Source organism: Danio rerio, chromosome 5 (assembly GCF_052040795.2).
Source record: "Danio rerio strain M-AB ecotype USA chromosome 5, GRCz13ab, whole genome shotgun sequence".
NCBI lineage: Eukaryota > Metazoa > Chordata > Actinopteri > Cypriniformes > Danionidae > Danio > Danio rerio.
Genome location: NC_141025.1, coordinates 40847321 through 40871704, shown reverse-complemented (window position 1 = coordinate 40871704; position 24384 = coordinate 40847321). Strand labels below are relative to the sequence as shown.

Here is a 24384-nt window from a genome sequence, read left to right as displayed (position 1 = left end):
GGATGCTGCACCGCGACCCCTCCGCACCGCAGCCCCGCGTGCACGGCCTCAATATCCTCTGTCACGGTCTCTCTTTCAGGAGCATTGAGGAGGAAGTGATTGACTCCCACTCCAGACATCTGATGCCAGGGGACTTATTTTCAAGATACGGGTTTTTCAGATCTGTCCAAAGTGTAATTGCTGTACTGAAGGGAAAAAGTGGCCTGCGCTCTATAACCTATATTTATCATGTTTTATTTTGCCACTAGCTCTCTCTACGTCCACTGTGGGAGCCAGATTTTCACAAGCACATCTGCTGTGTTGATTTGTAGGTGTATGAATGAGCTGTGCAGTTGTGAGGGACTGGAGTGGGTAGTTTCATCACACTGCCACTCCACCACATGAATGAGGGCTGTGGCCTGTTAACTCAAACAGTTATGAATGTGGGTGAATCACCACCCACTTCTTGAAGCCCCCATCCTGGTGATTAAACAGAAACTTTATGTAGGTACTACACACACATGGTAAATCTATTTTTTTTCTGTCAGACTGATTATGTGATATTAAGTTTAATATCAGGTATGTTGGACATTTGGGCTGCACGATATATCGCTTCAGCATCAATATCGCAATGTGCACACCTGCAATAGTCACATTGCAAGATATGCAATGTTCAGTCTGAATTATAGTAGACCAGGAGCTACAAAATTGTATTTAATTACTGTATTTGATTTATGCAAAAAAAAAAAATAAAGTTTCTTGTTTCTAGTCCAAATATGTACATTTCAAAGTGAAAACCAGATTATTTTGCTTACCACACTGGCAGAAAAGTTCGCTTGTTTTAAGGGAAAAAACTCTTCTAAAATGGAAAAACAAACTTTATTTTTACATGATTTAAGAAATAATTTGATATTTGAATAGAAGCGAGATAAAGCAAAGTGAGAAGTTTATTTTGGATTGTGATTATTCAATTTCTGTACCTGAATATGGTTGGGCTCCCCAGAAAAACATCAAATGGTGCCATTTAAAGTATCTTGTGAAACTGTATTCATATCACAATATTTATCACAGAAAAATAAAATATAGCAATATCAGATTTTACCAATAGCATGCGAACATGCAAATCAATCACAAATCAATCAAGTTAACTTAATAAATTGAATTGGAATGGAAATAAAACAATTAGGTTGTCCCCCAAAAATGTCAAGAATTGTGCTGTTTCAACTTAAAACAAAAAACAAAACATAGAAACGTTTGGAACCATTTGAAAGTGTAAGTAAATTAATTTTTTTGTGTCAATTTAGTCTTTAATTGATTGTTAGTAAAGACACCATTTTTTTGCAAAATCGGGTTAATGAAAATTAATAATGTACACATCATATTGTCAGCAATGTATACCGAAGTTTACACTCAGTAAAACTGTTCAAAGACTTTATAAATAAAACGGAAAGTTTTTTTTTCATTTTAGAGTATTTAAAAATAGAAAACCATTTCTAGCTTCGGTTAGGATAAGAAAAACTTAATTATTAAATTTGTACAGATTTAGTGATTGTTTCAAATAATATTGTATTGCATAATTATTGATTAAGGACAAAAAGTCCTTATTTTTTTCTTGCAAGTTAGCAATGTGCTGTTCCTACCAGTAATCGCCCTTCTTGTGAACTTGGCCAACTTGGCTAGAGTAAATCAGAACCATTCAAATACTAAGATGGCATCAGCAACCACCAGGAACCACCAGCAGTGCAATATCTTGCTGACTCCTTTTTTTTGTAAATTCTCAAAGAGAAAATTATTGACAGATGTATATCTAATGCCGGAACTCCCTGCAGTATCTTATGATCTCAATGTGTGTCCTTGTCTATTTCATGAAGTGTTTGGCAGCTTTTAGTCAAAATGAAGCTACAAGCAGTGATGCGGGGACATGAAAGAACCCCCATGTTTCTACAGGGATTTATCTTTGATTTGTTCAGACAAACAGAGGAGTTGTTTTAGATAAGAGTATACAATGCAAGGCTCAGGTTCCCAAGTGAGTGCATCACCAGACAATCTGGGAGAGCTCTGTCATTTAGCGGCTCAAATGTGTGATCGTTGATGATTAAAATGGGAAAGCATTTAGAAAAAAAAAACACACACAAAATGAAATTTGTATTCATAAATGAATTTTAATCTTGTTAAACAACTCAAAATAGTTTTACAGTGAAGTCTGAATTAGTATAGAAAATGAAAACCATAGATCAAAACGCACATATGTGCTACTCTACGCATCCAGATGTTGTGCACAAAAGGAAGTCAATAATGTAAGATTAACACTGTTTTTATATAGACGAAATTAGAGACTCTGTGTGTTTTAATACATTTAATTGGAGAGTGGCGTACAGGATCTGGTGGTGGGTTTTCTGATGACGTGATCATAAATGACAACATGCACATATAGGTCAGATTGGACAGGAGTTCGAGTGGAGCTATCGCCAGGTAATTCCTGTTGGATTACAGAAAATAAATAAATGGTGTTAAAACTGATTAGCCTTTCAAAATGTGAACTCAAATTTTCTACAGAAGAAAATTATGTATTTTCAAGCACCGTAGCAAGATTTAATGGATGCCAAAAAGCTTTTTAGTGGACTGAATCGTCCACACCTTTCTTACACACACTTCCAGTCTTTCTTACACACAGGTTATACTTATAGGAGACAAACATTATTCAGAGCACCTTAATAAATCTGTAATCCCACATTTAATGTTTTCACTTATCTTTAAGATTCAAAACACTGCAGTGCACAGAATTTCAATTTTGGATGCAACTCAAATGTCTGTTTACATTACTAAAGCAGAGAAAAAAATGCATATCTTGCAGTATAAGTTTGATTTGCTGTTTAAACATCTCTGTGGGTGTGACTTTAAAATATGGACTCCATAGGGTGCCTCCACCAAGAATAAATAAGATCTTAAGCCAGCTGGGATCCATTATTAAAGGGTAACATGTCAGAAGATTTAGGTTTACATTCATTCTTTGTATTTACCGTACATCAAACTTGTCTGGGTTAACCGATTTTTTGTTTAGAGCAAAGATAAATACAAACATATGCTGAACATTCCCCAAAAATGAAACGGAGCAAACGAAAAGCATTAGCTGTTGATTTATAAGGACTGGTTATCAGACTAAACCACCAACTGCTACTCTGGCGGGACAACCAACATGATTCCATCAAAAGTGAACATAACCCAAAGAAGAAGAATTCGGGTTTATAATTTTGAAATGTTCACATCGCTGGCTATGTCGAATGGGGTGTGAACAAAAAAACAAACAAACAAACAAATCAAATGCAGGGTTTAATATGCCATGATTCCACCAGTTTGGATGAAGGAATGCATCCACATGGGCAATGAGGTCATGCCTGGTGGGGGCCTGAGGTTGGATTCTGGGTGCACAGGCGGTTTCAGTGTCTGGGTTCCTTAGCCTCCCCTCGTTTTTAATAGCCGGCCTGGTTGGGGTGTGCTCGACCACAGGCAATACTCGCCTCTGCCATCTCGCCCTCAACGAGGCAGCCTGGGCGAGTTTGTGTTCAAAGAGGCCGGTCTGCAGCGTTGCCTCTTTTCCAAAATAGCATGCACTCATAGCTCCTGGGCACACAGGCAAAAAAATAGTGGCACAGGTTCCAGGACTGAATTTCGCGGTTTGCTCTAACCCACTCTGATGGATATTTTGAGAGATTGGAGCAAAAATGATACCCAGGTGCAACAATACAATCTCTCCACTTCACACGGAGGCTATTTGATATGATGATAGAAGGATTTCACGAAGACTCTTTCTGCTCACAGCTTGAATGTTGCTGTTAGGATTTTATGTGCACATGCGGGTTTTGTTCCGCTTTTGTTCACACCAAAATGAAAATTCATCATTTATTCACCCTTGTGTCATTCCAAACCATAGGTTTAATCATCTTTAGTACACAAATAAAGGTATTTTTAATCATATCTGCAAGATCTCTCCACTGAAAGTCTACAGTATATACCCAAAATTGAGTAGTTCCATAAAAGGCAGAAAAGACGTAATCTCTTCATGTGACAGAGCTATTTGTGATCTAATTTAATTTAGCCTTTTATGTGGTGTTCCTTTTTAAATGTCACAACAGCATGTTTGATCTTTTGCAAGAACCAATGAGCTTAGTTCTTCTGTGCTTGCTGATCAATGTTTAGCATATATGAATAAAAACCTAAATTACGTTGGCGCCAATAGCCTAGTGGTAAAGTGTGCTGACATATAGCTCTGAGATGCGCATGGCAACCTAAGTTTGATTTCTGGTTCAAAGTTCTTTGCTGTTCCTTCCCTCCTCTCTCTGCTCCCAAAGTATTCCTATCTCAACTCCACTGTCCTTTATAATAAAGGTAAAACCCCCTAAAAAAACTACACTATACATAACGAAATGACAAAAAGTCATGAGAGTATATTTTTATGTTACTTTAATTGTTTTTTAATAAGTTAATAATGTGACTCAACTTCAAAAACAAAATTTTAATGCAACAAACCTCAGGACATTCACATTTACTGCACTTGAATCGGTTTAAGTTAAATAAACTCAAAATAATCCTTAAGTTGGGTCATTTTAACTTGAGCCAACTTTTTCTTTTTTACAGTCTTAGCATAATTTTAGTCAGTTTGACTGATGTAAATTGAGATTACTAGAAAAATTCAACTAAAAATTTAGACAGCAATGTGCATAGGTACAGCATTATATGTATATCAATTTATTTTTCATTTCTTTATGAATTTTTCTATGCATCCAAGTTTTAAGTGAAAAAAAAATGCAATGGCGACAGAAACCTCACAAATTTGATTTAAAAATATATATTTGCAAAGACAGAAAAAAACTTTGTGTTTTAGAACAACACAAGGGTGGGAAATGATGATGGAATGTACATTTTGGGGTGAAATAACCCTGTAATCAATGGATTAAAAAACTGTATCTAATAGTAATACAGAGAAAATACAATGGCCTTTCTAATCCTTAATCAGGCTTGACTGATTCATTACACAAATACTCTGTTAAACATAGTGCAGGTGTTGGTTTACTTGTGGATGGTAAATAAGAACTGAGAGAGAGGTCAGCACTCTGTTTACCCCTCCTATCAAAGCTGCTCACCTCTGGGTCAACATTCAAGATTTTCCTGTCGTTCTTGCACTTGAAGAGCAGACCGCTTGGATTCTCCGTGATTACCTCATAGTTTGAGCTGTTATTGTGTTTGGACTTCTGCGTCCTCCAGTTGTAGAAGCTGAAAGAAAAGGTTGAGGTTAATACATTTCTAATTGTTTAGAGATTAAAATGCATGCCTTAAAGGTTTAGACTGAAAAACACTGCAGTATGATTGAACCACTTGGGGGAATAAAATAAACTTAAGACTATAATGTAAAAATGCTCACCTGAAAAAAAATGAGGATGTGCTTTGTTTGCTATTCTTAAGAAAATGATTTCATTTAAAGTTTCTAGTTTGATCAAATGTGCACTTAGAAAAGCCAGGTGTTAAACTGTGTATAAGACATTCAGTCTATTCAGTGTTTTGGACAAATGGAAATTGTTTTGCTCCTCCATTCTTGTTCTATGTATTGTTATTGACAACTGCTACAAGGCAGAAGTGCAGTCATGCTCTTGACATTCAAAAAATTATATTTATGGTGCATTTTTCTCTCAAAAATATTAAATAGCTAAAAGGAATTAATATGGCTGGAGAACATTTTCAATTATAATAAAGAAACAATACATCTTTAATTTTAATTGTGAGGACTAAATCATAGAAATCTAAAAGAACAGTTGAATTGAGCGCTGTTAAATAACATATCGCAGAATATCTCTGAATATGTCAGACAGTGGCATAAATGAAAGAATTTGTTTTGTAAATGAAATATTTATGATTTGGATATTTTAACAGTTGTAACAGTATTTTAAACCAGGGGTTCCCAAACTTTTCAGCCTGCGACCCCCAATATGACGATGCCAGTGACTCGCGACCCCCAATATCCTGGTTATGAATACAGAAACCTTGCATGCAATGTCATACACACACCAATACACCCAGGGATATTCTTCGTTTAATGTCAGTGCGGTAAATGGGCCAGAAACTTTAACCTGGTGTTATAAAATCAATCTGCTGCATCTGACGCTATTGCTGTGTCTTTAATATAATGCAATTACCACTGGGGTCGCAATCCAATAGAACTAGTAACTATAAGCGACTAAAGTAACTATAAAGTAATTATAAACGACTATATTTTTTCTCTTCTGTAGGTTATGGATAAAATATGGTCATTCCTATATGATTTAAGAATAATAAATAGATTTTTTAAAATCACCAGGCGACCCCCCCCCCCCCCCTTCATTGTCCCGCGATCCATCGAGGGGTCCCAACCCCCACTTTGAGAACCCCTGTTTTAAATGATATTTTAACTGTCATAACAGTATATTAAAAGATATTTTAACTGTAACTTTGCAAGTTTGTTAATATAATTTGTTAATATGAATATTTAATTTTGTATTTATGTGATAATCCATTATCCATCCATATTTATTTGGATGTTCACAGGCGTTTTCCTTGTGTTTAACATTACACATTGCATTGTGTTGTATTTAATATTTTATTGTCTGTAAACACATTTTAATGTCTATAAACTTAATGCAAACTAGTAATTGTAGTTGGCAATTCCAGCGTTTGTGTGGCACGGTGGCTCAGTGGTTAGCACTGTCGCCTCACAGCAAGACGGTCGCTGTGTCCAGCCCCTGCTGGGTCAGTTGGCATTTCTGTGTGGAGTTTGCATGTTCTCCCTATAATGGTGTGGGTTTTCTCTGGGTGGTTTCCCCTTCAGTCCAAAGACATGTGCTATTGACCTTATTCTTCAATGTGGAACGTCCGATTCAGTTGCCTATGGGAGAAATGACTAGAAATAATAAACTGCAAAAACAGTCAAACTACTAGCTCTACAAACAAGTGCGTTCATGAAAAATCAGACAAAGCAGAATAATATAATATAATATAATATAATATAATATAATATAATATAATATAATATAATATAATATAATATAATAATAAAAATCAGTTTACAACATCAAGCAGCGTTAACAAGCTGTTTTTAACATCTAGAAATGAATGGAAGTGAATTAGAATTCTTGAGCCAAAAAGATTCAAATGGCTGTGCCCGCTCGTACGCAATAGATGAATTGGTCATAGTAGATCAATAGATTAATTGAATAAGCTAAATTGGCTGTAGTGTAAGAGTGTGCATGCGAGAGTGTATGGGTGTTTCACAGTGATAGATTGCAGCTGTAGGGGCATCCCTGCAAAAAACATATGCTGGATAAGTTGGTGGTTCATTACACTGTGGTGACCCCTGAAAAAATAAAGGGACAAAGCTGAAAATAAATGAATCAATTCCAGCATTATGATTTGTGACATTAAACTCAAAATAAATATTCTCAGAGCAATGGTCAGCAATGGTCTCAGGTTTTTCTAATAGATATTTAAGGCTGAATAAGAATCGCTTTTGCAGACAAAATTACTCAGAATGCCAGATTTGACATTACAATTTTTTTTTTATTTCAAAACATTCATAGTAAAAAACGAGTTCGAATCCCGACTGGACCAGCTGGCATTTCTGTATGGAGTTTGCATGTTCTCCCCGTGTTGGTGTGGGTCTCCTCCGGCTACTCCGGTTTCCTCCATAGTCTAAAGACATGCACTATAAGTCTATAAGTGAAATGAATAAGCTAAATTGCCCTAGTGTATGAGTGAATGAGTGTGTATGGGTTTTTTCCAGTACTGGCTTGCTGGGAGTTCATTCTGCTGTGGCGAATAAAGACTAAGCTGAAGGAAAATTCATATATATATATATATATATATATATATATATATATATATATATATATATATATATATATATATATATATATATATATATATATATATATAGTACCCCAATACCTATTTCATTTGTTTTCTTTTCTTGCAGTGTACATGCTTTCATTTTCCAAGTGAATTCTTAAAGAAAAGAACTTTGAAATGTAGCCATTTGACTATTTTAGTCTTTGCATAGGCATTTCACTGATGTATCAGTTTCCCTCTAATTGAATGCAGAGACGTTGGGATATTTATTTGAATATGTTCAAGAATAGATGTCCAGCTTCAAAAATCGATGTTCGCACATGAGCTCCTACACAACTTTCAAGACATTCCAAGCTAAAGGAGAAAAACACTGCTCCAGAAAATTCCGGTGTCTGCACTGATCAATTTAAAGACTGAGACCCAGCAGGCCACTCTAAATAGCCGCGAGAATAGATCTAAAATATAATTAATGTACGCAATAAGCTAAAATGAAAAACGAGAGCATCTGGCCCAAGCTCAACTGCTGGAAAACAGCTGCTTTGCAGAAACACAACTCCAAATGTCACACTCTGAGGCAGCGAGGCTTGCGCAAATGGACCTCAGCTTTTCCCAAGCAGTAGTTTGTGGTCCAAGAACAAAGCTGGACTTTGGGGAGAGGCTCTTTATAAATCTGAAGGAGAGGCACATGGATACAAGAGCTTTTTATTCTCTATCATGATGATAACACCGTGGACGTCAGCCAACACGCTGTATGTTTTGTATTGCTAAAGCTACTTAGCAGTCCAAAACTTATAAACAGCATCTGTATGACCTAACCTCAAGGATATAAATCACTGAACAAACCTATGCTCAAAATCCCCTTGATTTCAAGATGGGTAGGATTTGGTTCAGTAGCAATCCCTGGTGCTGCATAAAGACACTTGAATATTTGCATAACAGTTGTAAAAATATTTTGTGGATACCATGACATATAACTGCATAATAAATCCCCAACATGCCTGCATGGGGATAAATGTCAAGTATTTATACAAATGTAGACAACAAGAAGCAACACTTGTCCTTAATCTGAGAAAAAACTTCAAAAAATAAACAATTACGTGCAATTTTTCAGTGCTCAGCAGGCCAATATCTTGAAAAGTTTAACATAATTTATTGCATATGGCTTTGTGGGTAAGAGAGTCATGGAAAGACACCTAAAACTTCCCTGTCTGCCATTTCCTGTCAAGGTGACCAGAAACCATGGTGCTCGTCACCAAAGCAAACAAAAGAGTGCCTAAAGTGAAAAGGCTGGCTAATAAGACATAAACAGAAAGTAATGGTCTGGATTAAACATCCTCATGGGGTCTCCTCTTGCCATTTTGCACCACAGGAAAGACGGTTGCCATCGGAGTGACTGCTGTAATGGTAAACATGGCAGACCCTCACAAGAGCCAGAGTCTGTGGAGAAATACCTTGATGCATGAAATGACAAGTTCAGTTCATGTTCTGTTTGCCTTTTGGATCAAACATTTTAGTCCCGCCTGCCTTTTTCTTGACACAAAAATGTATAGTCTGCACTTTTCTTCTATCCGTATGGTTTGTAACATATACAAAATGTAAAACTTTGTGAGGGACTTAAAGCAAGGACGTGTATTCACTTCCTCCTTTTTTAAAATAAGGTTTGACAGCATTTTCTGTGTCTATTTATACTGAAACGCCATATAGCAATTAGCATTTTTGGGTTGACCACTTTTATGCAATGGTAAACCACTTACTTTTGGTCGAAGAAACAGGACAGATGTGAGATATTTTAACAGAGAACATGAAAAGATGGGCAGAAGAAATGCTCCAAAGCTTTTACATTTTCAAGTCAGAGGAAGCTGAAAGACTCTCTCAGTATTTGGTCCATTCGTTTTTTTTGTGTGATTGAAAACGCATGAGAGCAGCAACGTGTCACTTTTTTTGTGACACTTTTTGGTCCCATATTGTCCCTGTAGATATGTCACATGGTAAAGTGAAATGTTTAATATTGATAGTGCAGCTGGATGGCAACCCACCCACACTAACTTACCAATGTGTGAAAGACCTGGGCTTTGTGGAAACAATTATCATGCTGTTAATAACAGGTCTGTGTCTTTACCATTACACTATATAACACTAAGAAGGAAAAGGATGTTTGTGTACCTCAGAGCTCCATGGTTACCAAACTAAAGCCTGATGGAGTGTTTTAAGAGTGTTTTTAAAATCCCCAGCTGTAACTCTATGGATCAATGAGAAAGAAAAAAATCTGGTTCGTAACCTAGAATAAGTGAGAAATCTGTTAAAGGAAGCCACACTTAAGGCCATTTAACCAAAGAAAGCAGATTTAACCAAAAAGTTTTCTCTATACATATTTATATCTCTTGATATCTGGCCATCTTTGTACCTAAAACAATATTCTACACTAAGTTACATTTGTTGCATCCAGTGTTATATTTCTAATTGTATAACTAGAGGTTTGTAGTTTCCATAACATGTCTCACCACACAGGCTACATTATTAACAGGCTGACTTCTTTTCCTCTTATGTCAGCTCTTTATAAAATTCCCCTCATTAAAGAGTTAGTTTAAAAATCAAACACTAAATTTGTTATTACGCCTTCATGTGGTTCCAACTCCCTGAAATCTTCGTTCATCTTCGGAATACAAATGAATATATTTTAGATGAATCTTGAGAGCTCCCTCATCCTCCATGGACAGCAACAGTCCTGACTCTTTCAAAGTCCAGAAAAAAAAACCTAGACCATATGTAATAACCCAGGTAATACGTCAGCAGATTGACTGAGCATGACTTGCATAAAGAACACCTCACTCTAGTGAAGCGTGCACTATACTGACACTGAGTATGTGCCTATTCTCATAACTTGATAATTTTATGATAGAACCACTGAAGACTTATGGGGTCCGTTCTTCATACCTTGCTTAAATGATCTAAGATGATTTAACAGATCCTGGATCCGTTAGTCTTGATAACTGATCTCTGGCTAATTTGGTTCTTCAAACAAGTTTGTGAATCAGATAAAAACATTGGGATGAACTGATCTGAGATCTCTGCGTTTGTTGTGAAGGACAGATTTATCCTCAAAACCATGATCTGCAATGCAGTGATTGGCTGACGGCACAACAGTGTAATGACATCATCTGATTATCATTCAATTATCCATGTGAGCAAAATTACTTAAAATCCATAGTAGGGCTGCTCGATTATGGGAAAAATCATAATTACGATTATTTTGGTCATAATTGTAATCACGAATATTCAAAACAATTATCGGTTGAAGTCAAAATTATTTGCACTGCTGTGAATTTTTTTTATATATAATTATTTCTCCAATGATGTTTAACAGAGAAATTTTTCACAGTATTTCCTATAATATTTTTTTCTTCTAGAGAAAGGCTTATGTTTTATTTCAGCTAGAATAAAAGCAGGTTTAAATATTTTGAAACCTATTTTAATAGCTCAATATTTTAAGCTCTTTTAAGCTATATATATTTTGATTGTCTGGAGAAGAAACTACTGTTATACAATGACTTGCCTAATTACACTAATTAAGCCTTTGAATAGCGCTTTAAGCTGAATACTAGTATTTATATCTAGTAAAATATAATGTACTGTCAACATAGCAAAGATAAACGAAATGAGTTATTAAATCTGTTGTTTAAACTGTGCTTTAAGCATCTTTACTGTAAGAAAAAAAACATCAGCTACTAAAGTCCTTCAGTCAAGAGCAGTGAGGGACTTTCTCCTTTTGTTGTTTGATTATCAAAACAGGCAGCAGCAGGAATATTGCGCACTGTCACTTTAAGAACAGTGCAGCTCTGATATGGTTTCTCTTTTACATGTCTTTTGATTCTCAACTTGTTTGTTTATTACACAAATGAGGGTTAATTTGAATAATCACTCAACACTGCGCTCTGACACAAATGTGCATGTATTTGACCATTAAGATGACGTTAGATGTGTGTGCTCTGCTTGTCTCAGAGCCTGTCCGAGGGAAAGCCCTGCGTGCACACACAGAGCATGTGCTCTTTCGTGCTTTTAAAAATATGAATGATGCGCATCCCGTGCTGTAAAAGTTACATTAAAGTAATCGTTAGAAGCCAAAATTGAAATCGAAACCGGATTTTCGATTAATTACACAGCCCTAATGCATAGTAAACAGTTTGTTAAATATGATACACAATAACTTTTGCACAACAACATTTGTTGTGAGCTGCAGGCATTACACTTTCATGTATTTAGCAATTTATTTAGTTTTACATTTAGAGTGGATTTTCTTTATTATAGTAGCCTAGGCCTATTCAAGTTTCCTAATCGGTGTAAAGAATAACTGGCTGCTTAAATGAATTTTGCCTCAAAAAAGCAACTTTTATGCAACTTTTGTGATGCATCAAATCACCATCATATCAGCTGTCAAAACATGTGCATGACTATATAAATAATTATTCCTTTAAAAAAAAGTCAAAATTGTACTAAAGCTTGTACCTGTAGTATGCTTTTGTATCTAAAAAGTTAAAAAAATCCAATAAATGTTCTGATTGAACCCCTTAAAGACAAGTTTTATTTTTTTTTACTTTTAATTGTATAAATATATATATATATATATATATATATATATATATATATATATATATATATATATATATATATATATATATATTAGCAATTTACTACTGTCCCAAGTGTATACAACTACTACTGTAAGAAAATATCAGAATTCAGTAAATACTTTTAGCATTACTTTTGATTGAAATGACCCCATCTGCTCTTGTTTATTTGAAATAAGCCTGCACCTGAGCAGGTTTGAGCTACCAGAACTGCTGCTATGACAACAACTCTCAGATGAGTTTTGAAGAACAAAATGATTCTAGATCGTGTCAAATTGTCAATAACCAAATGCAGGTAGTTGAGTAATCCATGTACGAAAGAACGGACCCATGGTGTGTTTTGATTATGTTTTATGGAACCTTTCTGGAGTTTGTGTCTGGACTATGGATGATGAGGAAGCTTTTGGATTTCATTTAAAATATATCTTAGTTTTAGTACTGAAGATGAAAAAAGGTCTCAGGGGTTTGGAATGACATGATTGATTATGATTTTAGTTTGGGGTATCTATTTTCAGATATGTACACCAACTTTATACTAAAAAGTCTATAAAGGAAATGTTAACAGAGATCAGAGAAGCTGAAGGCGGAGCACAGATGCAGCCAGATACAAAAAAATATGTTGTTCCTGATAGTTTGACAGCAGCGCCACACAAACATTGCTGACAACTGACGGAAAAACACAAGATGCAGTTATAAGAACAAGCTCTCACTTCATTCGTTTAATACTTTGGTGATTCCTAATATTAAATACTGTACAGATCACATTTGTTTGGCCAGTTTTGATTACAGGTGATTCACTTACGTGATCACTTGGGGATCACTTAATGTACATGGGCTACATTCAATAGAATTTTGCATCTGAAGAATTTTTTTGTGTGTGTGTGTGTGTGGATTGTAGTAAATTAGTTGGGTGTTTGAAAAACTTAACAGCACACATACTGTGCATAATGTGTGAAATATTGGAGGATAAAGCTAATCTCTGTATAATCAAAGCTATATAATAATCCATATTAAATAGGACCAGAGCAGCTGCATTGTTCACTGTAATCAAAGAAACTCCTGTTACTCCCACATGTGCCTCCTTGCTGGAAGAAAATTAAATAGCTTTTTTAACCATATCTACAGTTTTAGGTCTCTACCAATGTTTAATGTAGCATTATTTCATTATGTATTATTGTTTCACTATTTAAGCTATTTTTTTCACTTCATATATTTGTAATTAATTATACAATCTATTTTAAGTCACCAACTACCCAACACTGTAAAACATACAGGGTTCCACACAATTCATTCATCACACAACAAACACAAAATTGATTAAGTTAACACTTTTAACTAATTCATGTGGATTGAACATAAAAGATTAAGTTTTCCAATGAAAGCTTAAGAATTGTGTTGTTACCACTCATTTTAAATAAGTAGTTTGAACAAGCAAAAATAAAATCTTTTTTGAGTGAAGGTGATTCATGTTGCTCATTTGTGTGAATCAAGATTAAATTGCAGCTGTTGCCTCTAATTTGAAATCCTTGTAGATTCAGCCTGTGATAAAGCTTATACACTTTTTTTCTCACATAACCATTTTTTTCTAGCTTCTAGTTTAAAAATAGCACGAATAAATTTTAAAATTGTTATTGAATCAACCAATTTGCTAGTTTAAAAAAAACATGAAAAATCATGATCATGCATCACTATTAATTATTGAAGGAAGTAATTTTGGTAAACTAACTCTTTAAGACAAATGTGATTGCCCTCAGCTGGTGGCCATGGCATTTGTAGTCTTTATTTTTTGTGGTGAGGCAGTCAAAGTCTGTCAGCTGTAGAGTGAATTCATGCATCTGTATGGGAAGAACACAGCATCTGCTCCATCTTAGTTGTAACCACAAGCACTGCCTGTTATTGTTCCCGTGAGAAGGATGGTGGAGGAAAGAGAGAACAGAAAGAGAGAGAGAGGGGAAGAGAGAATAAGGAATTAAAAAAGAAGTAGGGAGAGAAAGAGATGGAGCTGGTTGGGAGTACACAGGAAATGAGAATGCTTATGCTGTAGTTTACTTCCTTTACTTCCTTTGATTAGATCATGAACTGTGGCAGTTAGGATGCTGATATACAAACATACACAGAGTTGGCTTGCATACTGTAGCAGCTTTAGATTAAAAAAAACCTCAATATTACATTTTTGCATTCATTCATTCATTCTTTTGCTTTTCTGCTTGGTCCCTTTATTAATCCGGGGTCGCCACAGTGGAATGAACTGCCAACTTATCCAGCACATGTTTTACAGTTATGTTTAATTGTGGTTACATGTAATTAGTATAGATAACAGAATGCCAGTCTTAAATTTGCTATGTTTTTTTTTTTATATTTATGTATTCATTTATTATTTGATAATATTGGGGTTCATTTTTTTCCATTTCAGCACAATGGAAAGGTGCATGTGAGCGAACAGTTTATTTAAGATATTTATGAAAATGTAATGACCTTGATATTACATGTCAGAGCAAGCTCAGCCATTGGAACCTTATTGTGTTATGTTGTTTGATGTTGCAAAACTGGTATTTTTACATTATTTCATTTTTACTTACACCAGTGATATCAAACTTAATTCCTGGAGGGCCACAGCTTTGCAGATTTTAGCTCCAACCAGCTCCAACTCACCTGCTTATTAGTCTCCAGTAGTCTTGAACAGCTTGATTAGTTGGTGTTTGATTTAGGGTCGGAGAAAAACTCTCCAGAGCTGCAACCCTCCAGTAATCGAGTTTGAGACCCACGCACACTGTAAAAAAAAGCTGAGTTTCACACAATCGATTTGTGTTGGGACAACATGAAAGAATTAAGTTAGCTTTTTAATTTTAATTCAAAATTTAATTTCAATTTTTAATTTTCACTAATTTAAATGGAAGAATGATGTTGTTTCGGCTCATTTTAAATAAGTATTTCGAACAAACGACGAACATAATTTTTTGAGTGTAGACCGTTTTCTGTCATATTCCTAGTCATTTCTCTCATATGCAATTAAATCGGAAGTTCTAAAAAAAAAGCTTAATTGTGTATTCCAGAATAAGGTCAATAAGATTTGATGATTTTTAGGTGCATTTACAAAATTGCATAAAATTATAGCTGTAAAAGTATTGGTTTTTGACCAAAATCTTGATCAAATTTACCATAAATGTTAACAATATCAAAACAACATCCTAATTTATGCTTTACGCTACAGAATTTTAAGCTTGATTAAAGCCCAATTAGCAAATGAACAAGGTCACCAACAGGTCAGGCAGTGATTAGGGAAAAATCTGCAGCTGTTCAGCACTCTGCAGTCTTTTTGTGTGAACTACTCAAAAAACACATCAAAGAGGCTTGAAAAACAAAGATGCAAAAAATAAATATTTAGAATGACATATCTAGACCAGTTGGATGCTTGTGTTCATGCTGTCAGGTGTAGCAACAGGCGGCAACTGATGGGTTGGCCATTGTGTTAAAGAAATGTCTGTGATTGGCTAAAATGATAATTGACTCATGTTCTCCACTAAGCAACATGGATATGGGTGAGATTCAAAGTCATGTACAGTATATCTGCTGAACTAATTGACGTGGCTTTTAGATGCTCTACTAAAAACTTTCAGTGAGATGATAGATTTGCTTATCTTTTTCAAAGATGATAGGTACCATATCATCTTGCCCCAAAATGGAGGATTGAATTTGTGAAAGCTGAGGAGGAACCCTGCCAACTGCAAAAGATAAGGTCGGGCCTCCTCCATTCAGCTCCTGACTGGAAGTTGCATGTTGACCTGGGGAAGCAGTTCCCACAGCACATACAATTGAAGTCAGTATTATTACCCCCCCTGTTTTTTTCCCCCCCAATTTCTGTTTAACAGAGAGAAGATTTTTTTTTTCAACACATTTCTAAACATAATAGTTCTAATAACTCATTTCCAATAACTGATTACTTTTATCTTTGCCATGATGACAGTAAATAATATTTTACTAGATATTTTTAAGACACTTTTATACAGCTTAAAGTGACATTTAAAGACTTAACTAGGTTAATTAGGTTAACTAGGCGGGTTAGGGTAGTTAGACAAGTCATTGTATAACAATGGTTTGTTCTGTAGACTATCGAAGAAATAAGCCCAAAGGGGCTAATAAAAAAAATTTAAAACTGCTTTTATTCTAGTTAAAATAAAGTTAATAAAACTTTCTCCAGAGGAAAAAATATTATCAGATATATTGTGAAAAGTTCCTTGCTCTGTTAAACAATTTGGGAAATATTAAAAAAAAAAATTCAAAGAGGGGCTAATAATTCTGACTTCAACTGTTGTTACAACATCACTCCGACCAGACATTATCTTTTCTGAGGCAACAAGACAGTTGATTTTGTTTGAACTTACAGTGCCCTGGAAGGGCGGATGGAAGAGGCAAGTGAAAGAAAACACTCAAAGTACCAAGAGCTAGTACAGAAGGGCGCTGGAAGACACACTGTGAGCCAATAGAGTTGGGCTGTAGAGGGTTTGCTGGGCATTCACTCTGTAAAGTCTTCAACCGACTAGGCATAGCAGTAGCAGCAAAGAAAATGGCCATTAGGTCTGTTAGTGAAGCTGCAGAGAAAGCCACAAGATGGCTATGGATAAAGAGGGCTGATTCGTGAGTGATGGCTACTGGGACGCATGCTGGAGTCTGATCAAACTCAGCTGAGTCACCTGTGAGAGGGCGCCTAATGTTAAAAGACCTGAAACACCCAGTGACCCCAAGATATATCCAACAAAAACTACTTTATTATTTTATGCAACACCCTTACATTTAAAAGGGAAACATAAGGGCGATCATATGCAAAAAGACCCCGTAAGGCTAGATGTTTTCTTTCCCTTACTTATTTATTTATTTGTTTGTTTGGGACATGTACTCATGTTCGATCGGAAAACTGTGCCCGCCTCTCCTTTCACTCCACCCCGAAGCCCCAGCTGGCCCTCTTTGGCCGAAGGTACTCAACAGGCCGAAAAAGGCCGGCCGCTGGCCCCAAGAAAGCCCCGCTTTGGCCCGATTAGGCCCCGGAAGTGACAGTGGAAACGCGACTGGCCTTGGCGCGCCCTGGCTTGCTCGCTTTAGGCGCGATAGTGGAAACGCAGCTACTGAAGATGCGCCCCAGTGCATCCAGATGATGTATTTTGCACACAATAGAGCTTAATCATCTGAGCTGGATGTCTTTTTTGATGGCTGAAATTCCATGATGGCGCCCATGATTACTGTACTGCTAAGCAAATCAAGAAAATTGCTCTACGTGAGATTTAACCCCCCAACTTTCTGCTTGGGTGTACAACTTTTATTAGTTTACAGGGGACACACATCAATTTTGGTGAGAAAGAACTTTCAATGTGAAAAGGAATACATAAACCATACTAATCTATCTTTGCAGTATGTTTCATGTCTATCCTAATAGTCAAAGGGCTGCATTAGAAAGAAAGAATAGCCACTAACTTATTTAGCTTATCATGTTCAGTTAACTTAACATGCTTAACATGCTACGAAACACCGGCTAAATATCAAATTGAATATAAAATGACCCTGGGAGTATTTCACCTAAAATATACCACACTTTCCTTGTATTTCCCTGTGTATGCTTGTTTTTTTTATTTATTATTAAATTAAAAATCATTAAAGTGAATCTTAAAACAAAAATAAGATCAACGATACACAGTAAAAACTGCATCAATAAATCGATTTGTGTGGGACCAACATGAGGAATTAAGTTAACTTATTAGTTTTTACAAATTTAAGTGCATTGCACGTAAAACAATGAAGTAGTTGCAAAAAAAAGTCAAGAGTTGTGTTGTTTTGGCTCATATTAAATAGGTAGTTTAAACAAACAGCAAAGTGCAAAGTAGTGTACAGAATGTACACTATAAAGCCTTTTGGGAATGTTTTAATTTTCCTAACTTGTTTTACAGAGGATCATCATAGACTAACATTAACATCACAGAATGAAAAGCCATTTCTCACAGTGTACATCTACTCTTTTTTTTTTTTTTTTTTTTTTTTTGAATGCACTGGTTATTGCAAAAACCCACTCTTCCTCTGTTTTATGAACAGTGAGTCTGTTTTGTTTTCACTGTATTTCATGCTCATTTTCATGCATCATTTGGAGTGGGCTTCCATGTCACAAAGACAAATGCTTCAGGGATCAGTTGGATGCTGCTTTCCTGCACATTAATCTAACCTTTGAGATGTTCAGTAGCACATCCACTAAAACAATAGTAGCCGGAAATCATCACGGATGGGTCATAATATAAGTAGGCTTACCTTAAGTCAGATGTTTTTGGCAAAAGCCTTTTCTTTCCGCTGAAATATGGCTCAAAGTCTTCAGATTTTAGTCGGTGGGAGTAGTCTATATACGCAGATATTTCCTGTCCACGAGCATTTTGGTCCCTTATGAAAATGATGGACTGCAAGAAAAACAGGAGGACATGCTGTATAAATAATCTGCAGCGTAAAGTGCAGTCTTGAGAAACTAGACGATTGAGATGTATAAATAAATACGATAGGGAAGATTCAGTTACAAATTCATCCCCTTAATAAAATTGTGTAACAATTCATAACGGTAAAAAAAAAACAAAAAAAAACACTCATTGTAATTGTTTTTTAAACGTAAAACATCATTCAGAGTTCAGTCAGTAGTTGTTTTGTCTGAATGGCAATGATGAAAGAATAATGTCCAACCACATCTGCTCTGAAGAGGATCCCTGTTTTGGCTTGTCTGTTTACCTCTTAAGAGACAGCGAGAGACAGAGTCGCACTTCTTTTGTGAAGCCATCCTTTTTTTGATAGCACAGTCAATGATATCACATTTGTATTTCTATCAGATCCCAGGCCATCTGTGGATTCCCCTTACATGTGCAGGATAAAAGTGAGATAACTAGCAGTGCAGACTTAAAAAGGAGCGCTCTTCCTTTAGATGCTTTAAACAGATGCTATCGGGTTCACAGCTGGCCAGGGGCTGATCCAGCTACCTTATCTGTGGCTTCTGCTCTTCCCCCGTCAGCCTTGAAAAGAAATCATCAGGCAAAGGCGAGGAATTACAGCGGGCAGAGCGAGCATTGGAGATCATTTTTCGATTGCAGACGAGGAATCAAAACCCTTTAGCCCACAGACATTCAATGGCAGAAAGGTTTCCTCTCGCCCTCATAAGCCCACAAGCCAAGTGATAAAAACAGATCTGACTGTTTCCATCCGTTTCCCGGAGTTTAACAGACGTTTACTGTATCTGATATTGCAAACATTACTTACAGACATTATAAACATGTCAGTTATGAATGAACTAGCAAAAGTCAAAGCCTCATTTTAGTGTTTGCAAAAAAGTTCATTTACAAACAAGATTTTTTAGATAATAAATGCAAGGACAGTGTCTTCAATGCTTCACATTAACTATGCTTAGTTTTATTATATGTTAAATAATTAAAAGGTCTTTGTTGACAAAACCTACAGCTTTGAAAGGATGATGGCAAATAATAAAGATCTAAAATGATAGTATTCTATGGCTTTTTTTGGACTCTTAAAAAGAGTATTTTAATATGTCAACAAATGATTCATGATCTGAGTGTGCCTAAAAAGATTGTTTGCTATATCAACTATTGTTTTACAGAATGACATTTAAGTAATCTGTAAATCTGGGTAAAATGTATGTTAGTGATTTTTGATCTGGAATATTCAGTTGAATTATTAGTCCCTTTTAGATTTTTTTTTTACTTTTTAAATATTTCCCAAATGATGGCAAGGACATTTTCACAGTATGTCTGATAATATTATCTATTATTGTCTTATTTGTTTTATATTGGCTAGAATAAAAAGTTTTTAATTAAAAAAAAAAAAAAACATTTTAAGGTCAAAATTATTAGCCCTTTTAAGCTATATTTTTTTCCGATAGTCTACAGAACAAACCATCGTATACAATAAGTTGCTTAATTACCCTAACCTGCCTAGTTAACCTAGTTAAGCCTTTAAATGTCACTTCAAGCTGTATAGAAGTGTCTTAAAAATATCTAGTCAAATATTATTTACTGTCATCATGGCAAAGATAACATAAATCAGTTATTAGAAATGAATTATTAAAACTATTATGGTTAGAAATGTGTTGAAAAATATTCTCTCTGTTAAACAGAAATTGGGGAAAAAATAAACAGGGAGGGCTAATAATACTGAGAACACCCCATTTTAAAAATGAATATTTTTGTTCATTTCTTAGTGAATATAGGCAATGTATTTTCCTGCATTTAAACAAATCAGTTTATTAAACAGATATATTTATTAAAAATTATCATATTTTAATCACCAAACAAATTTAGAAATTGAAAGATAATACATTTAAAGCAAAATATTGCAAAAAAATAAATAAATAAATAAATACAACCTACAAAACTTCACCTAAATTTTTCAATTTTTTTAGTTTCTTTTGATTTTTTCCCCTCTTTTTTAAAAAAAATTGTATTTAATATTTTTCTATAGCATAAATTTGGGTGTACTAGTTTTTGGACCGTTATCGTAAGTTATTTTGTTAGATAAGCTCCAGATTTGGCTTCAGTACTGACTAATCTAATGTATATGCACAAATATAATATTGAGTATCTTCCTATTAAAAATATGAATTTAAAAGATGTGTAAAGGGTGTATTTATATATGCTGAGCACTGTACAGTATGTGTGTGTGTGTGTGTGTGTGTGTGTGTGTGTGTGTGTGTATACACACACGCACACACACACATTTCGGCTTAGTCTCTTTATTAATCCAGGGTCGCCACAGAAGTAAATAAAAACAAAAGTATATATGTAAGTGGACAATTTTTCCAATATTTCAGAATATATATTTATCATATACAACATTTATTTTATAAATATGAAATCGAAATATGAACTGGTATGTTATATCTAATTTCTCCATTTATCAAATTTCAATATTTGTCAGAAAACAGCAAGTCATTAAACTGCTGTATATGACAGAACTAGTCGAAGGTTAACGTTGCTGTAGGGAAATTCACCACTGACTGCTTCGTGATGATGTTTCCTCTGGTAGCACATACCAGTGATGCGCTTCCTTCTTGGCTCAGATGAGTGTGTCAGGGCGGTACGATGGCACCCTCTCAAATGGATAACACGTTTAAGAGGAAAGCAGGGCCTCTTGGTGCTCTCCGGCCTGGGAACAATCCTGCACTGTCAGGGAGGCTTGCAGGTGTCTGAGGGTGTCAGCTGGCCTCTGTTTATTATTGGTGGGCTGTGCTTTAGGAGGAATCCCAGGCCATCACTAACAACTGTGTAAATTTGTCGGGGTAATGAAAACATGACCTGGATGAGAGGAATGCTTGAGGTCGGAGTCCTTTTTTTTTGGCAGGCTTACCCTTGTCCCTCTTTAGGTGTTCCTTAAGGGGGGGGGGTGGAAGGGCTTGCTTATTTGACTTGGACGTGACTTCACATAGTGAGGCTTGTGTAATAGATGCAGCGGTGAGTCCAGATGTGCCGAGGTGTTCTGCTTCTGTTAGGAGCAGCCAGAAATGCATTTTGCCTCTAGAAAACTGACTAACTAAGAGGGCCTGGATGTGTCACTGGACTTCAAACAAAAGCCTCCAACCTGGCACTGTGTTTTTTTGTGTCAGAATGTACAATGAAATGTTTCAAATATCTTTAGTGAAAATAAAATGGGATAATAGAAATAATCTGGATGATTATATGTTTATGTAAATGTAAAACGGATTTATTTTTTACCTGTTTTTAAAAAAAGTAAGTAATTAGTGCTTGTGTTTAAGTAAAAAAAAGAACAACAGACTTATTCTGTCCTGCTCTTAATATAATATATAGCAGAATAAGTGATCATACTATATTAAATTGTATGAAAAATGGGTAAAACCTAGTGGTTTAAAGAATAGTTGAAGAATTATGAAGGTTTATACTACAAAGCTGTTGAATGCTTGAATCTGGTTGGCTCTTGAGAATTTTGAGGCATGCAATTATTTTCAGGGAAACACACTATAATTGTTTCAGTCTGGTCTTGACAGTTTCATAGTTCCATATCACTAAGAATATCCCATGCAGAATGATTTTAGTTATTTCACAGCCAGCCTGATCTCACGTTAAGACGCATGAGAATGTGTGTGTGTGTGTGTGTGTGTGTGTGTGTGTGTGTGTGTGTGTGTGTGTGTGTGTGTGAGTGTGTGTGTATGTATATATATATATATATATATATATATATATATATATATATATATATATATATATATGTGTGTGTGTGTGTGTATATATATATATATATATATATATTTTTTTTTATAGCAAATTAATATTTAAAAAACTAATGTAATAAATACATTGATGCCTAATTGTGTAACTGAGATCTAAATTTGGCTAACATGTGGACTTTAGATCATAGAGGACAAGTTCAAGAGGCCAAAATGATTAATGCTTGTTAAACAACTAAAGTCTTCAGGGGTTTTAAGGTGTTTTTTCTGACCAATTCAAAGTATAGACAATCTGTGTTCAAAAAGGTTAAAAACCCATAACCACAGAGCAGTTACAACATGATTAAAATGTGGCAGTCACAAAGTTTAACATCTTTTTTAATGCCTTTGACAGACCTTACTGAGTTTCCGTGAAAATGTATGCAATACGAATGAAAATAATCAAAAGATGCTGCTTCCTTTTTCTTATAATGACAGGGTGTGTCAGAAGACAGATGTCCTGGCAGGAAAAACAAAAATGTACAACTTAACCATACCGAAAGACGGGTTGCTCGTTTTGGCAGCTGGACATTCGAATCTGGATTTACTTTGAGATTTTTTAAAAATAGTCTGATACATATTCAAAGGAAGAAACTGAGAGAGAAAGAAAGAAAAGAAAGTAATCAAGACTTGTTACCGTGGGACAGCAAATTCAAAGCAGGTGGTGGAACGATGACAGGACTTTTTGGGAAATACAGAAATAGGATTGTGCCGAGTTATGTGGTCGCTAAAAGAAAAGAATGCACGTCGAAAAAAAAGGAGGAAACGACAAAATAAGCTTGTTTATATGGAGGTTGAAGGGGAGATGGGACTTAAGCAAATGTTTACTCATGTGCTTGGTTTTTCCTATCATAAACACATTGCTTGGGTGTTTGTTCAAGAAAATAAACAGAGCCTGAGCAGGTGTCCTCTGGCCATCTACAAAACACCCTGAAAAGAGCTGGTGTTCCACTCTGAGGACTGAGATGGGATTTGACAACTGTGGATACTGCCAAGGGTGGAGGAAGTCAAGCAGGCAATCAGTTGGGCAGAATGTTGTGCTGGATCAGAACTTCAACATGCAGAGCCCAAACCACAATTTAAATCAAGGGGTCAACATTTACCAACTTTTTATTTAGCCTCTGCTAGTAAATGAAATTCAGTAACTACACAATTGAAACGTCAAAAATCATTGTCAGTTTATGCACCAGTAATATAAAAACTGCAATTGTGTAATTTCTTAAATCAGATTGGCTAATTATTCAACTTCCCGCCATATAAGATTTAGGTGACTTTTTTCTTTAGATGATCATTAACTTAATATGAACTGGGAAACCACGCGTGGAGATATCCGCAAATTTACTCAGATTTTTAGCCAATCATTGAGTCTACTTGTTTACTTATGGAAATGTGTGTAAATATACTGTCAAGCCTAAAATTATTCATACCCCATGACTGTATATTTGTTTAGTTTTTATATTCATTTCAGTATTATTATTGAATGATGCGCAAATAAAAGCAAGTATATTTTCTTTTGCTAGAAATATTATGTGAGAGATTGCTTTGTTTAGCAAACAAGTGGATCTTTTTAGATTTGGTTTGTAAGCCCTTTTAAATACATATATACATATAAATATATTTTATAAAATAATTTTTTAATTAAAAATTCATTCCACTCAAATT

At 35.3% G+C, this 24384-nt stretch overlaps 1 protein-coding gene and 1 long non-coding RNA gene across 19 annotated transcripts in view; one reads left to right on the top strand and one right to left on the bottom strand.

Annotated features, from left to right (window-relative positions):
* Positions 1-24384, top strand: part of LOC147844083 (uncharacterized) — a 209768-nt gene that overhangs the window by 11306 nt on the left and 174078 nt on the right. Inside the window, exon 2 of one of the 16 annotated variants that reach the window (XR_015491477.1) lies at positions 23161-24245. The exons of the other annotated variants lie outside the window; for them this stretch is intronic. This is a non-coding gene — a long non-coding RNA (uncharacterized LOC147844083). Of the gene's footprint in view, positions 1-23160; positions 24246-24384 lie in introns of those variants that run through there. 16 annotated transcript variants of the gene reach the window in all.
* Positions 2122-24384, bottom strand: part of cfap299 (cilia and flagella associated protein 299) — a 101416-nt gene continuing 79153 nt past the window's right edge. The window contains exons 4-8 of one of the 3 annotated variants that reach the window (XR_015490301.1): positions 18765-18907; positions 15129-15246; positions 6858-6892; positions 5121-5250; positions 2122-2458 (exon numbers count right to left, since the gene is read on the bottom strand). Coding sequence is in view for 1 of the 3 variants with exons in the window: in NM_001115124.2 (NP_001108596.2) it covers positions 2336-2458; positions 5121-5250; positions 18765-18907 (396 nt within the window). In the remaining 2 variants the exon portion in view is untranslated. The remainder of the gene's footprint in view (positions 2459-5120; positions 5251-6857; positions 6893-15128; positions 15247-18764; positions 18908-24384) is intronic. The other 2 variants (NM_001115124.2, XR_015490302.1) reach the window with 2 other exon arrangements.